This window comes from Nanorana parkeri, unplaced genomic scaffold (genome assembly GCF_000935625.1).
Source record: "Nanorana parkeri isolate BGI_ZX_2015 unplaced genomic scaffold, ASM93562v1 scaffold2448, whole genome shotgun sequence".
Taxonomy (NCBI): Eukaryota; Metazoa; Chordata; class Amphibia; order Anura; family Dicroglossidae; genus Nanorana; species Nanorana parkeri.
The window spans coordinates 95,565-110,834 of NW_017308716.1; the positions used below are offsets into that span (position 1 = coordinate 95,565).

The 15,270-nt window shown below is 44.6% G+C and overlaps 1 protein-coding gene across 1 annotated transcript in view; it reads left to right on the top strand.

Moving 5' to 3' along the window:
- Positions 1–15,270, top strand: part of LOC108801699 (probable G-protein coupled receptor 158) — a 103,431-nt gene that overhangs the window by 56,377 nt on the left and 31,784 nt on the right. Inside the window, exons 6-9 of the mRNA XM_018573603.1 lie at positions 2,300–2,538; positions 2,637–2,775; positions 11,141–11,246; positions 11,329–11,475. Of these exons, the coding sequence (XP_018429105.1) occupies positions 2,300–2,538; positions 2,637–2,775; positions 11,141–11,246; positions 11,329–11,475 (631 nt within the window). The remainder of the gene's footprint in view (positions 1–2,299; positions 2,539–2,636; positions 2,776–11,140; positions 11,247–11,328; positions 11,476–15,270) is intronic.

The following is a 15,270-nucleotide window of genomic DNA, read 5'->3' on the forward strand; positions in this document are numbered from 1 at the left end:
AACAACCCCAGTCAGTGTACCCCTCAACTAAAATACAATTTTACCCCCCCCCCCCCCCAAAAAAAACTCTTTAAATATATTAATAGTAATAAAGATCAGATCTGAGCATGTAGGCCCCTAGATAACTTAGAGTTGGTGACTGGAGACATAGAGAGGGCACCACCTGACTCCACTTTGACTTCTGGGAGAGTCCTTCTGACTCTTGAACACTGTCTGTTCCTATTACCCAGCAGGAGCTCACCTGACTTCTTTCTGACTTCTGGGGGAGTCCTTCTGACTCCTGAACCCCGTCTGTTCCTATTTCCCAGCACAAACTAATTTCCCATAGTCGGCATCCTTTCTGTAAGGCTGTGCATACCTGTGCAAGCATTGGGTGCTAAACCCTGGAACTAGGACTGGAGCTTTCTTCTCTCCTGAATCACTTTGAAACCTCCCAGTTCCAGGATCCCAAACAAAATCCAGACAAACCTTTGCCTCCTGACACCTCTCTGCCCCTCTGGCTGAGAATGCTGGGTGATCATGACACCCAATTCTACAGTGGAATTGCCACACAATACCACAGTAGTTATACATGATTAACATATATAACTATAAAAGAGGTCCATATAGTGAACTTGGTGCAAAGTTATTCACTTTAGGGTCACTGCAGAGAACAGGTAGGTACTCTGCATGTAGCCTTATCTGTAGTTGTCAGAGACTTGCAGTGCCTAATGGGATTGTAGTTGTACCACAGCTGTAGGGCTAGGATTTGCCTACCCCTGGTCAAGAGAAAAAGACAAAGTTATTCACTATTGAGCCGAAGGACATTGCCATAGCTTCAGCTAATCCTTCAGCTTCAGCTAATCCTTCGCTTCGGCCGCAGGAGCCCTTTGGCTCAGCCGAACTGAAGGGCTGCTGTACGGGCTATTCACAATAGCCTGTACAGCAGCCGAACAACTCAGCCAAGCCAAATGCATATGCTTTGGCTCAGCTGAACACACAGCCGAAACAGAGACACCGTTATCTGCGCAATAATATAAACAAAGGAGAACAAAAGAAAAAAAGTTAGAAGGGATCCCCCAAGTTAAAAATAAAAAAAGTCCATGGGGTTCCACCCAAAAGTCATACCAGGCCCTTTAGGCCTGGTAGGGATTTTAAGGGGAACCCCACTCCCAAAAAATGGGGGGGAACCGCAGGGTCCCCCTAAAACTCCCAACCAGGCTCTTAATCCGAGCACAGGCCTGGCGTGCTAAGGGGGCCAAGGCGTCGGGTTTCTGTTATTTCAACGCGTTGACGGGCATAATTTTTTTTTTTTTTCAACAAGTCAGCGGCAGCGTGGACAACACTGACAATCATCGTGATGATTGACCCTTGGATTATGGTGGTGGACTAATTATTTTAGTTTTGTAGTTTTGTATTTGTTAAAGGATTTTTCTTAAAGTCTGGTGTGTTTAATTACTTTTTACTTTTAACCCTTTATGAAAGGGGGTACCCCAATGCAAATAAGCCCCCCTGCCCGCAGACCTCCACAACCAACGGGTCAGGGTTTGCGGGGAAGAGACCTTTGTCCCCATCAGCATGGTGACAAGGTGCTTTTCCACGGGGGACCCTGGAGAAGCACCCTCCCATTGCCCAGGGAATGTGGCTTGGTATGGTGCAGGGAGGGGTGGACAAGCAAGCTCCCTTTTCCTGCCGTGCCAGGCCTGTGCTTAGGTTAAGGGCCTGGTTGTGAATTTTAGGGGGGACCCCACGTTTCTTTGCCCATTTTTTAAGGGGTGGAGTTTCCCCTTAATATTCCTACCAGACCTGAAGGGTCTGGTATGACTTTTGGGGGAATCCCGACTAGCATGATTCTGAAGCTTGGCCCAGCAGAAATTCCTCCAGCCACACAGTTTAGCGAAGATGGAGGGAATCTGTTGCACTTTTTCCATTAGAAATACACCATAGAAAATCTGCAGATAATCTATAGGTGTAGCTTTAGGGAATCAGAAAGGCTTTTTTCCCCTGTTGGAGCATATTGAACCTTAATAGGGTTATTGACTTCATCTGGGTCAACTGTGATTAACTGTGGACATAGGGTTCTGTTTATGGAGGTTTTTCTATTCTTTTTTTTGTTCTCTCTATAGGTTGAACTCAATGGACTGACCATGTAACTGACATATTCATCTAAAAACAAAACCCTTATTTTTGCAGAACTGTTATTTTTAGAACTTTCTCTTAGCTTTCATCAAACTAAAGACAGGGCTTAAAAATTACAGATATTAAATTGCTGATAAATGAAAGTGCTAAACACATAATTCTTACATTTCTAATGACACAGGGTGATGAAAATTTTCCTATCAAGGACTGCTCAGCGTATTCCCTACATGACCAGTATGTGTCTATTACACATGTTAAGCGTTATGGTGATGGTATGCATTTGGTTTCTTGTGGGATGGACAGTGGGGACAATGGAAAATGTGCAAAGAGGAGTGCCTGTGGTTATCCACTCACAAACGCAAGAAGGGCTTATATTTTACATGTGTGAATATGACCGCTGGGACTACATGATGGCTGTGGGTAAGCATAGCACACTGTTTTCAGCTTAATCAACTTACTTTAGTGTCACACATATATATATAGGTCTGATTTAACAATGTTCTGTGACTTTTCCCTAGCTGAGCTTTTGTTTTTGTGCTGGGGCAGTTACCTGTGTTATGGAGCTCGTACTGTGCCCTCTGCTTTCCATGAGCCACGTTACATGGGACTGGCAATACACAATGAGATGCTTATATCTACTACATTCCATATACTCAGGTGAGGTCACAATGCAAAAGTGTACACATATATCTTTACATGTTAGAGTTTTAGAAATTTAAACAGGACTACTTGCTTGTGTTAAGAAGAAACACCATGTGGTTAGGTGAGGAAAAACAGATTTTTTTAAATTAAAATAAACTCCGTTGTGTGGTGCAGTAATTCAAAGGCTGATGGTTATATGGACACCTACAGGAGGAGTTGGACACTGGCAAATAAAACAGCCATTGGCCATCTATGCATGCTTCAGTTTTGAACAAAAGCAGCACGTAAATCACAACACAAAGGGGTGGGACCTGTGTCCCTTAATAGACTCCAGATTTTGCAGTAAGTTAAAAAAATCCTTTTTTTTTATTGTTAATTAAGGGGCACAGTTTCAGTATTCAGAGACTGATGGAACATCCGAAGGCAGTTCAACTGAGGGGTGGACAACAGCACAAAACGCTAATAATCCCACATAACAAAATAGTAAAAATGGGAGAAGCCTACAGCTCAAAGAGCTCCGTAAAGGACCTTACTCCCACAGCTATCAAAGTTATAAGAACGACTCATGAATCTAGTATAATGTGCTTTTACAGGAAAATGCAGAACCTTTGCTTGAAGCCATAAATCTGAATAATAATTTTCTGAGCCACCAAGAAATGGTGGATCGAGAAGCCGATTCCACTTTACCAAGGACTTGTCTCCAAGGACTTGGGTTGCAATAGTGCAGCCATCAAAGTCAGTTACCTGTGAAGCAGAATGGTAAATCAGTTCATGGCACTAAAGATCTAGACTGTTTAGAAGAGCCCACAAAACATCCCCCAGTAGTCTGCCAGATAGGAGTACCACAGTCGCCAAGGTCAATCCGGAACTATGAAGTTCACCAGAATGCCCTCCATCTCAATCCTGTGGCACAGATGAGGAAGGCGTTGCAAAGAGGAAAGGTGTAGATCAGATTGTACTGAGCTACCAGAGTATCGGCTGCTCCAGCAGACAATCTTGTACCCACATCCAAATCTGTCCAGTGTGTTAGAAGTAACCAACAACAACAAAGTTAACGTCCAGCTCCCCTTCCTTCAGCACAGGTCCTGGAACACCTCCAAGTATAGGGTCCAGCCCCTACAATTCAGGCTCTCATGGTAATCTGCCTGCCTATTGTCTGTCTGGCATATAAACAGTGGGCAGGGCTGCAATAAAGTAGACATGTTATCTGGCAAAAAATTATTTTAGTTTAATTTAGTTTCATTTGGGATGTTGCGTTTTTCGGGTTCGGGTGTGAAAGTCAAGTAGTTTCGGCATTTGGATTCGGCTGAATCCAAATGTTTTGTTAATTTTTGATGAGTTAAATGATAATTACGAAGAAAAATAAGTTGCAGAAAAATGACATTAAATGTTTACTTTGTTTCTTTTTTTAACTTTTGACAGTCCACAGAAACAATAAAAAAAGAAAAAGCGTGCAATTCCCCCAACAATTCATTCCACACCCTTTAGGTCTGGTAGGAATTTTCAGGGGGACCCCAAAGCCAAAAAAAGGAAAAAAGTGAGGTCCCCTAAGATTCCTTACCAGACCCTTAATCCAGACAGTAGCCTGGCATGCCCTCAAAACTGGAAGAGTGCTTTACCGGGGGACAAAGGGCCTCTTGAAGCCAAGGGCCTCTTCCCCACAACACTGGCCCGTGGTTGTGGGGGCCTGGAGGCTCATCTGCATGTGGGTATCCCCTTGCACAAAGGGGGTACCCAGATGCCACCTCCTCCCTTGAGAATGAGTCAGGGGAAGTCGTGCCCTTACTCATTCACGAAAGAGTTAAATAAAATGTAAATAAACACACACCTTAGAAAAAATCCTTTAATTGAACAAAAAACTAGGGATGCACCCAAATGGGATTTTGAGACCGAAACCGTAAATAAAAAATTGCCAGGCCGGTACCAAAAATAACTTTTTTTTCCCTCAATCTTTTTTAAAAAAAATGTACATTATTTTTAATCGATTTTTCTTTCTTTCTTTTTCTTTTACTCTACTATTGGGGGCTCTAGGGAAATATCAGGGGTCCCATGATATTTCCCTTTTAAAATAGAAAAAGAGGTCCTCAATCTCTTTTTCGTCAGCACCTGCTATGGATGAACAAGGAAGCCTCTGTTCATTCATACATGAATGAACTCATACATATAGTATGAGTTACTAAGTCCAAAACCATGAATGAATAGGAAGTGATCTAGATCACTTCCCATTCATTCATAACTGGGACATAGTAAGCACACGATGTCCAGTTATTTAAAAGCATTCAACGATTGTTTGTATACCCGCTCTCCATCCTGAATTGGCTGTCACAGGAGGCGGGGCAGATGGTGAGGGAGGAGGGCTCCATCTACTGTGGGAGATCACAGCACTCTCCTGCAATCATAGCTCTCCATCCTGACACGAGGCGGAGCCATGAAGTATGGGAGGAGAGCTCCACTTCATGTGAGAGGTCACTGCCCTGAACCGCTATCCATCCTGACACAGGAGGCCGAGCCAGGAGATGTGGGAGGAGAGCTCGGCTTCCTTCAACGATGACAACTGTTACCGCCTGCACCGCTCGGCATTCTGAAAGCTTGTCACCTCCCCGCTGGGTGTCTGCACTGCATCAGTGGGCACACAGACTGCCGCCCAGAGAGGCTAGGGATACACTGAATTTTGGCACTTTCAGCAATCTGACAAAATTTTGGTACATCCCTACAAAAAGCACACCAGTTTTTGATAATTTCTTTATTTAAAAAAAAAAATTTCCCATGATGTCAATCCAGCATCGATAATGCCCTCCAGCAATGTAAATTCTTCCAATCTTGCAATCCAGATGCCTGCTGACCAACAACAACAACAAAAACTTGCCGCTCACTCCCCGACCGTATGTTTACATTGGGCAGCGATAAAAAATAAAGCCCGCTATTGGCTATTTCAAATTGCTGGCTAATGCACCCGCCCACTGCCCGATGTAAATCACAGAGGAGCAGACCTAAGAGAACTTTCTCTCTCAGGTCCGCTCCTCTGCGGGAGGAATAGTATTGGCTATTTTGAATTGCAATAGCCAATAGCAGGCTGGCTATTTCTCCACCCACTGTCTTCTGTCAATCAGCCGAGGAGCGGACCTGAGAAAGAACCCTACCCATGTTGAGGGCTTGTGGCCTGGTATGGTGCAGTTGGGGGGGTGCACGATCGCTCCCCCCTTTCCTGCCCTGCCAGGTTGCTGCTCAATTCTAGGGAACACCCAAAGGGTCTGGTACGAATTGCCAGGGCAACCGCACGCTGTTCTTCTTTATTGTTTCTGTGGACTGTCAACAGTTAAAAAGAAACAAAGTAAAGACTAAATGTTATTATTAAAGAAACATTATGAGGCCCCCCTCCCAATTCATACCAGATCCTTTTGGGGCCCTCAATGTGAAGGAAAAAAAACATGGGGTTCCACTACAAATTCATACCAGACCCTTTGGGTCTGGTAGGGATTTTAAGGGGGACCCTAACGCCAAAAAAAAAAGAAAAAACCATACCAAACCCTTGATCTGAACAGTGGCCTGAGTCAGAGCAGGGAAGGGGGGGAGTGAACTGCCTCCCCTTCCTGCACCATACTAAGCCACACGCCTCCGACATTGGGAGGGCGCCTTTGCAGGGGGACCCCCTGGAAAAGCACCTTGTCGCCGTGTCGATGAGGAAAAGGGCCTTATTCCTACAACTCTGGCCCAAGGTTGTGGGGGTCTGTTGGCAGGGGGGCTTATCTGCACCTGCCCCCCTTCCCTTGTGAATGAATAAGGGGTAGCTTTACCCCTACTTATTTACCAAATACACTAAAAAATAGTAAATAAAAACACAACACCTCTGAAAAAGTCCTTTCATTGAACAAAAAACAAAAGATGTAATCCAAAGGTCAATCACGTTGTCCAGCAATGTAGATCCTCGTTAAGCAAGATAAACGACAACGCCAGCTCGCCGAAATTAGAAAAGGCCTGCACACCCGTCTGAACCCGACAACTACCGGCTGCAAAATGACAGCTTTGACATCTGTACTCCCGAATGTGAACAAAGGGGCAGAGTAAGGGGTGACATCACCGGACTTGTTCCACCCATTTGTTTACATTCAATGAGCCACAACCAGTCATCGGGTCTTTTGTTCAACTAAAGGACTTTTTCAAAGGTGTTGTGTTTTATTTTAAATTTTTAAGTGTATTTTGTGAATGAAAAGGGGTACAACTCATTCACAAGTCGGGTGGTGGCATCTGGGTGCCCCCTTTCCCGCCCTGCCAGGGGAACCGCACGCTGTTTTGTATTGGTTTATTTTTTTCATCGGGGTCCCGCCTAACATTCCTACCAGACCTAAAGGAGCTGGTATGAATTGGGGGGGACCCCACACTGTTTTTTTATTATTATTATTTCTTTTGACTGTTTAACACTTTTGTGCATTCTGTGACATCTGTCAGATTCTTTGTTTACATTCAGGATGCTAGTCCCACTAAATTTCAAAAGCAGACCCTTGAATCGAGCAGTAGCATGTCATTTTTAAGGAGCTTACAGAGCTCCTGGGTTTCGTGCAACCCTGTGGGTTTCGTCCAACCCTGTTTTAGTGTATGATTTTTTTAAAATAAATATATATTAGGGATGCTTTTAAACCATTGCACCATGCTGAACCTCTGTTAATGATATGACAAAGAATTTGCATAAATACTGAAAACAAATTAACCCCTATGAGAAAAGTTATATACTTTGTAAAGTTAATCAAATAAATCAGACTCCAATAAATAGTTTGAACCCTAGGTGATAAAGTTCACAGTGTAAATCTCTTATGAGACTTGATAAGTGTCCAATAAATCAAACAATGCATAAGTGTTCATACACATCAATATCAAACAGTGCTCAAATGCAGATTGATGTTCACATAAATCTGTATAAATTCTGCAATTGGGAACTAATGCCTCTAAGATATGCACGGAGTATGTTCCTTTAATGATCGATCTCCTCCGATATATAATGAGAAAATAAAAAAACACTCAGCAGAAGTTTCTGACCATGCATTCAAATGGTCATACTGCGCATTGATGAGCGTGCACTCCTTCAATACCGATCCTCCCAGTTGTCACTAGATGTCGATAATCATCTTTCCACTCACACACCAAACGAAATCCAAGGCGCTCCCCCGCTCGATTAAACGATCCACCCCACAAAGGGAAAAGGGATACATTAGTGTAGTATATAGAGATAAAATATTTATTAAAACGTAGTAACTTACAAGTAAGTATAAAATCAACAGCAGGCTGAGCATCCACCACAAAACCAGCATCAGATGAACTCAACAAAGCACGCACCACCTCCTACACGTTTCATCAGTAGTAGCAGCTTCAGGCTGTTCAGTTTTAAAAGTTGTGCACACAACATACATGAGAGGTGATATGATATCAGTTGGCTGAGACTCCTCGGGAACAAAATCATCCAATACAGATTTGTGAGATTCATCTTCTGTGAGAACACCTGCAGCTGAAGCCGCAGAGGCTGCAGCAGCTGCAGTAATTCAAACAACGATTTTGGAGGGGAAGGTATAGAAGCACTCTTAAGACCCCTCTGGGGTCAATATGGCTGCTAAGAACTCCTCCCTGGGTGAGGCAAAGGAGGGAACCACACTATGCTATGGAAGCTTGGAGGAGTGTGTGGACTTAAGGGAACAAAGATCCAAGCTGTCAGTGTCTGGTCCCTGACGAAGGACACTGCAGGCCACCACAGAGCAGTCAATGGATTGTGAGCTGGAAAGACCCAACGCAGCAGGACCACTCCCTCTGTGTTTGGCACTCAACATGTTGCACAGCTTAATGGGAACTATTTCATAGAGAACACCAGGAAGACCCTTGGTTACTCACAACAAACCATCTGCTTAGCAGGAGAGGTTTAATGGACAGAGGTGACCGCGTAGGTGTCAACAAAGACTAACACGTGTAACAGCATGTGTCTCTTGAAAATTGGAACAATAGCAGGGTGTAGCAACCTTACACTGAAAAGACAGGAACAGAGTGTGCAGAGCACGTGCGACACAAGCAAGTGAGGCAGCAGTTATTTTTTTTGTGTGATAACCCGTTCAACACAAGCAGATAGAACAAGGGTGTAGTGTTGGCATTCAATGTTGCCTTAATTGTAGTAACTCCTGATCAGTTACACATTCTTAGTGTTCAGAGACTGGATGAGAGAGCTGTGCCCACTGCTCTGTTCCTGAAAAGTATCTTCAGTTAACTTACTCAGTACACAATAGACATGTGCACTGCCAAAAAATTCGTTTCGTTTCGTTTTAAATTCGGATTTGTGTGATTTTGTTTTTCGGGATTCGGGTGTGAAAGTCAATTCGGATTCGGAATTCGGACGAAATTCGGTAGCGGTAGGTTGAACGTTCGTTTTCGGTTCTTATTCGTTTCGTTCGTGACATTTTCTCTAATGTCACTTTGCTCCAACGAACGAAACGAATAAGAACCGAAAACGAACGTTCAACCTACCGCTACCGAATTTCGGAAATGAAAATTCGGATTTGTTTGCATTCGTTATGTCTGTAATTCGGAATTCGGATACATCCGAATGTCCGAATTTCCGAAAATTCGTCTGAATTTCGTTTCGGATCGAAACAAATCGCACATGTCTAGTACACAAGGTCTGGCTAGCACCACTGGCAAAGCCCAGGAAGCCTTGCAGTCTGAAGAAGTCCAGCAGGGTCTGGGTACAGCCTTTAACTCCTGTGGATTAGCCAATGTGGATAGCTCAGCAGCAAGGAGATGAAGCCTAGATAGAAGCAAATAAAAATGTGAAAAAAAGAAGTATACTTTTCTCAGTAGAGAATATACGTCCACCCCAGTGGCGGAACTACCGCCGATGCAGCCGGTGCCGCCGCACCGGGGCCTGAGGCTGTGAGGGGGCCCAGTGGGGTCCGGTCCTGGGCACCCCCACAGCCTCAATGGGGTTTGGTCCTGCAATATGGGGCAGTGCAGGGTCCCGGTGTTAGAACAGGCGGCGGGAGAGGAGAAGTGAGTCACAGGACCCGCCCCCTGCACACACCGTCTGTCTGAGACTGAGCTGCGGTGAGGATCTGGCTCGGTGAGTTCGAGCAGCGGTGGGATGGTTTGTTGGTGAGGGTTGTGTGCTGTAATGTAAACAAGTGGATTATAATGGGGAATATTACACTGTAATGTTCCCTATTATAATCTATTTCTCTGATTAAATTATTACATACAGAGCATCTGTTCTATCAAAGTTTGAGACCACGTTACAATTTGTGACCGGTGACGTGGTCACACATTTTAACGTAATCTCTCCCAGTTTTTCGGGGGTGGAAAGAACTCCAACGCTTTGTCAGCTGTTCCAGGGCACATCAGCATCGCAAATCGTATGTGCAGGAGAAATGATCTGCCCTGGAACAGCTACTCTGTCCTCAAATGTCACTTCTATCTGACTTTGCGAGTACGCTGAAATGTGATATTCCAGTCGGATAGAAGTGACATTTCAGGACCGATCAGCTGTTCCAGGGCAGATCCGTTCTCCTGAACATACGATCTGCGATGCCGATCTGCCCTGAAACAGCTGGGAAAGCGCTGGAATGCTTCACCTATTGGCAGTCACACATTTCACCGCAAAAAAACTGGGTGGGATTACGGTAAAACATGTGACCACGTCACCGGTCACACATTCTAACATAGTCACAAACTTTGATAGAATACCGCCATCAGGGGGGTATGGCCGGTACCCATGTGAGGGGTCTGGGCAGCCTGGGGGGCCTCTTACATGGGTATCAACTGTACCGGGGCGGCATGGCAGAGGTGACAGGGGAGGGGGTGGAGGCCAGGCCATAGCAGCAACAGGTAAGAAGAGTTGGGAGGATATACAGGGAAAGGGACCCCGACGACCAAACCAGCCCACCTGGGACCCTGCAGAGCCCACCATAGAGAGTCTCAGGTGGGCTATGCAAGATCTGTGGTGTGCTCTGCAGGGTCTCAGGTAAGTCCAGCACGCTACTGCAATATTAGAGACCGCAGGGGGGGGGGGTCAGGGGCCAGTGTGATCTGCGCCCCCCCCCCAGCCCCCCATCTTGGGAGGGGGGCCCAAGATAAAATCTTGCACCAGGGCCCTTTATTAGGTCCGCCACTGGTCCACACCCTGGATACTAGTAAAAAACTGAACCATACTGGGAGTGGGAGGGGTTATACTGCAACCTTCAGGATGATTTGGACACTGGTAAAAAAATCCCATTGCCTTTTAGGTATAACTGTCAGAACAAGGCATATATGGTATCAATCATTAGCACAGCACCGCTTCTTGAGCATTTTTTAGCACATAATTTGCTGCACGTCACAGTTGTGAGTTTATGTTGCACTATGTTCTTCACTCTAGGTTTGTTATGGTCCCATCACTTCACCCGGATTGGACACTTCTTCTGTTCTTCATTCACACACATGGGACAGTCACAATGACACTCACTTTGCTGTTTGTACCCAAGGTAATTCATACATGTTTATGTGTTCCTACATTTATGCAGGAGATATTTTCCCACCAGGTCTTACTGTAAACATCTTTGTTAGTTCTTGCATGCAGGAAGTCCTCTACAAGATGAGATTGCTGCTGAAGTGTACGAGGATGAGCTGGACCTGAGGCGTTCCCGGTCCAATCTAAACAGCAGTATCACCTCTGCCTGGAGTGAGCACAGTCTGGACCCCGATGATATCAGAGTAAGGAATGAGATGTGAAGCACATGATATTGTAACTGTGAACATAAATACCAGGGCAACACTATGCATAATGCATACACAGTGTTCCTTCACTACCAATACAGTATATTAAACTATACTTTACAAAGTGATAATTGGCATTTTATTTAAGATTTGTTAAGAGAAAATAAAGAAAATCAAAAACATGAAAGAATTATATAGCGTTTTGTTGGATCCCAGATATGCATTCAGCAATTTTCTGTTATATCAGGATCAGCTGTGGGGTGGGAACAATGAGTCTTTTAAGAGGACAAAAAAGATTTGTATGTGAAAAAAGGCATGCAATATTGGTGTTTTTATATACCGTCTTTTTCAAAAGTTTTAGGCATTTGTGAAAAATCAAGATGCTTTTAAAAATTCATACCTCATTATCAATTAATCTACAAAATGCATAAACAGAAAAAACCCTTAAAGGAGAATTATGAGGTGAGTGCTTTTCACTCACCTCATAGTTCTACATACAGTAGTTCATAGCTAGAGCTCGCGGTATACTGAGCCTAGGGTGACGGGAGGGCGCTAGTTTGTGTCCTCCCGTTACCCTAAGGAGAACTATGGGGAAAAGCCTTAACCCCATAGTTCTCCTTTAACCAAATTAATATTTCATGTTAAATAGGGATAGTTACACAGTCAGATTGTAAAAAAGACACGTCTATCGATTTTCAACCTTTTGAAATATGAAAAAAAGAAAAAAAACCTAAACAGAACGCTATGCCCTCAATTACCCACTGTTGATCCAAAGGATGCACCGATAACGGTTTTTCGGTATCGAGTACGAGTACCAATATTTTTTTCGGTACTCGCCATAACGATGCCTTCTGCCCCAATTATCAGGAAGTCGGGTGGCGGATCATGACCCGTCACCCGGCTTCCTGATTGCCTGTGAAGCTGGTGTTCACCTGATTGGTCAGAAAGCCAGGCTGCTTAGCAACACCTGAAGCCAGCTTCCTAGCCAATCAGGAACCAGGCAGCACGTCATGACCCGTCTCCCAGCATCCTGATTGGCTAGGAAGCCGGCTTTGCTTGTTCCTAGGCAGCCTGACTTCCTAAAACAATCAGGAATAACCCAACCCAGGAGTTGGGTTATTACGTGCCGCCCGGCATCCTGATCGGTTAGAAAGCCAGGCTGCTTAGCAACACGTGAAGCCGGCTTCCTAGCCAATCAGTCATAACCTACCGCCTGGCTCCCTGATTGGAAAGAAAGCCGGCTCCATGCTCCCTCGGCACTGATCAGAAGGAGATCTCCCTCTGTGTAAGCGGCAATCTCCCTCTGTGTAATACACTTCCTCGTGTATTAAAAGCCGGTTTGGGGGACTTGCACGGCGTTCCTTTATTGCGCTTTCAACGCCTGCAACCCCCAACTGGTAGACTCAGCCTCTGACCCTTGCATGGGACCTACACTACCCTGGAATCCCAGCTGTGGATTGCCACTGCCACCTCCATGCCAGGAATCCTCCACTTCAAACCCAGGAAAACCGATAAGTACCTTGCTACAATTGTTGTGAGACTTTCATGTACCAATTGCTGGAGCTGAATTGCCTTGATACATATACTTTAGGATAAGACTTTCCAAATGACCTTATGTTGGCTTGATTACCTGGATGCATTTGCCAAAGCTGAGATATATTCATTTAACTCTATGTGGGTATGATTTCCCTGATGCTGCTGTTATAGTTAGGAGTATTGCATTTAAACTTTGCTGATCTGATTATCTTGATTCAAATAACATATGGATAAGACTTTCATTTAAACCTTGTGCTGGATCTCATTTACTTTGCTGCCTACGCTACATAAATAAGACTTTATGTTAGACGTCAGTCTATGTGATATCTTCACCAAGTTACCCTAAAGAACCACTAGGGGGTATGAAGTAATACCCTTCCTGTGCAAAATCAATTAATCCCTGATCCAATTGGCAGATGATGTCACGAACTCCAAACTCTCCGCCTTAGTCTAAGAGTGACGCCTGGGGCTCAGTACTGATTGCCATTATAAAATACACACCCAAACCCTACCACTCCTCTCTCCACAGTTGTGGTTCACAACCGTAGACTGCTAGGCGTGACACTCTGCCTGAAAGTTCCTGTATCAGAGGTAAGTAACGGAGCATTTGGGTGAGTACACTAGTATCGGAGCATCCCTAATGTTAAACAGCATCAGTTCTCTTAGGTTACCCTGTATTCTCCTACCGGTAGATGTTTGGAACAACCTACCGGCTGAGCTGCTTAATAAGCTGAGTACAGCTCTTCTGTAGATTTAGGATGTATCAGTTGCTTCTGTCTTCTCATATAATCCCAAACAGACTCAATGATGTTGAGATCAGGTCGCTGTGGGGCTATACCTTCTCTTCCAGTGCTCCTTGTTCTTAATTTCACTGAATTTATACTCTTTATGATTTTGGTGGCATGTTTGGAGTGTCCTGCAGCAGAATACATTTGGGGCCATCTGAATGCCTTCCTGTTGGTAGGGTAATTAATGGGTAATTATCTGCCGGTATTTTCAGCACTGCAGAGACCAAATTCACAATGCTACGGTTGCAACCAACTAATTGATGAGAATAGTTGTCAACTATTCTCATTATCGATTAGTTGGTTTGATCCCGTAGCTCTCTCCTCCACGTCATTGAAATGGCCAATAGCAGGCTGGCTATTGCACTTGCTCACTACCTGCTGTATTTTCATTCAGCTGCCATCTGCAGAATCTTGCCACTGGCAGCTCTCATTCCCTGGCTGAAGCTATTCAAGTGCCCTGTGCTTACAATACAATTTTTTTTTTTTAAATGATAAAAGGTGGGAAAGAAATACATTTTCGGTTTCGGCCTGATCAATTCTGCTGCACCATTTCAATGGCACCCCAAACGTGCCTCCCACCGACAGTGTGATTGCCCGCACAGGAACGCACAGTACCACAATGCCGTGTGTTCCAGGCGCAGTGTGATTGAAAAAATATTATGCATGCAGTTTTATTCTGAAGTAAACTTCATGTTTGCAACACTGCATTTGTATATTTTATTTTAAATTAAGGATGGAATTTTTTATTTTTTTAAAAACGATTAATTGAAAAAATGATCTGCCAACTAATCCATTATAAAAATAATCATTAGTTGCAGCCCTACACAACTCCATGTGCAGAAAGGCAGCCCCAAACCTGCAAGAACCCTCCACCATGCTTCACTCTTGCCTGCAAAAACTCACTCCAGACCGTCAGCAAACAAAATGGCTTGTGTTACAGCAAAATATTTTACTGTCTTCAACAACCTCATCCTCCTATACAGCTCACTCTGTTTAATGTAATCACCTCGCTACTGTAATGTATGTGTCACGTACTTGGTTGGAGACCGGTAGTTGAGAAGGCTTCCCTTGCGGTTCATGTCTCTCACCGCTGAGAATGGGGACAGAAGGTGAGTGATGGCGAGTAGCATGAGTGCCAATGGTGGTGTAGACACTGTGCCGGATAGAAGTCCAGGATCAGGATCTTGGTCAGGTGAAGCTGAGGTCAGGCCAAGTGGGCAGCAAGGTACCAAAGAAGGAGATGGGAGCAAAGCCAAGGAGTCAAAACCAGCCGGGCAGCAAAGTACAAAAACAGGAGGCAGAGGCAAAGTCCAGAAAACAGGCCAAGGTCAGGTGGCAGGCAGCGATCAGGGTAGTCCGGAACAAACTGGGTAAGGCACAAGAGAGCAGGCAATCAAACAAGTGGCAGGAACACAGGGAACTTGCTGAAGATCATCCAGCAACTAGGGCAGACTTGTTTATATATATA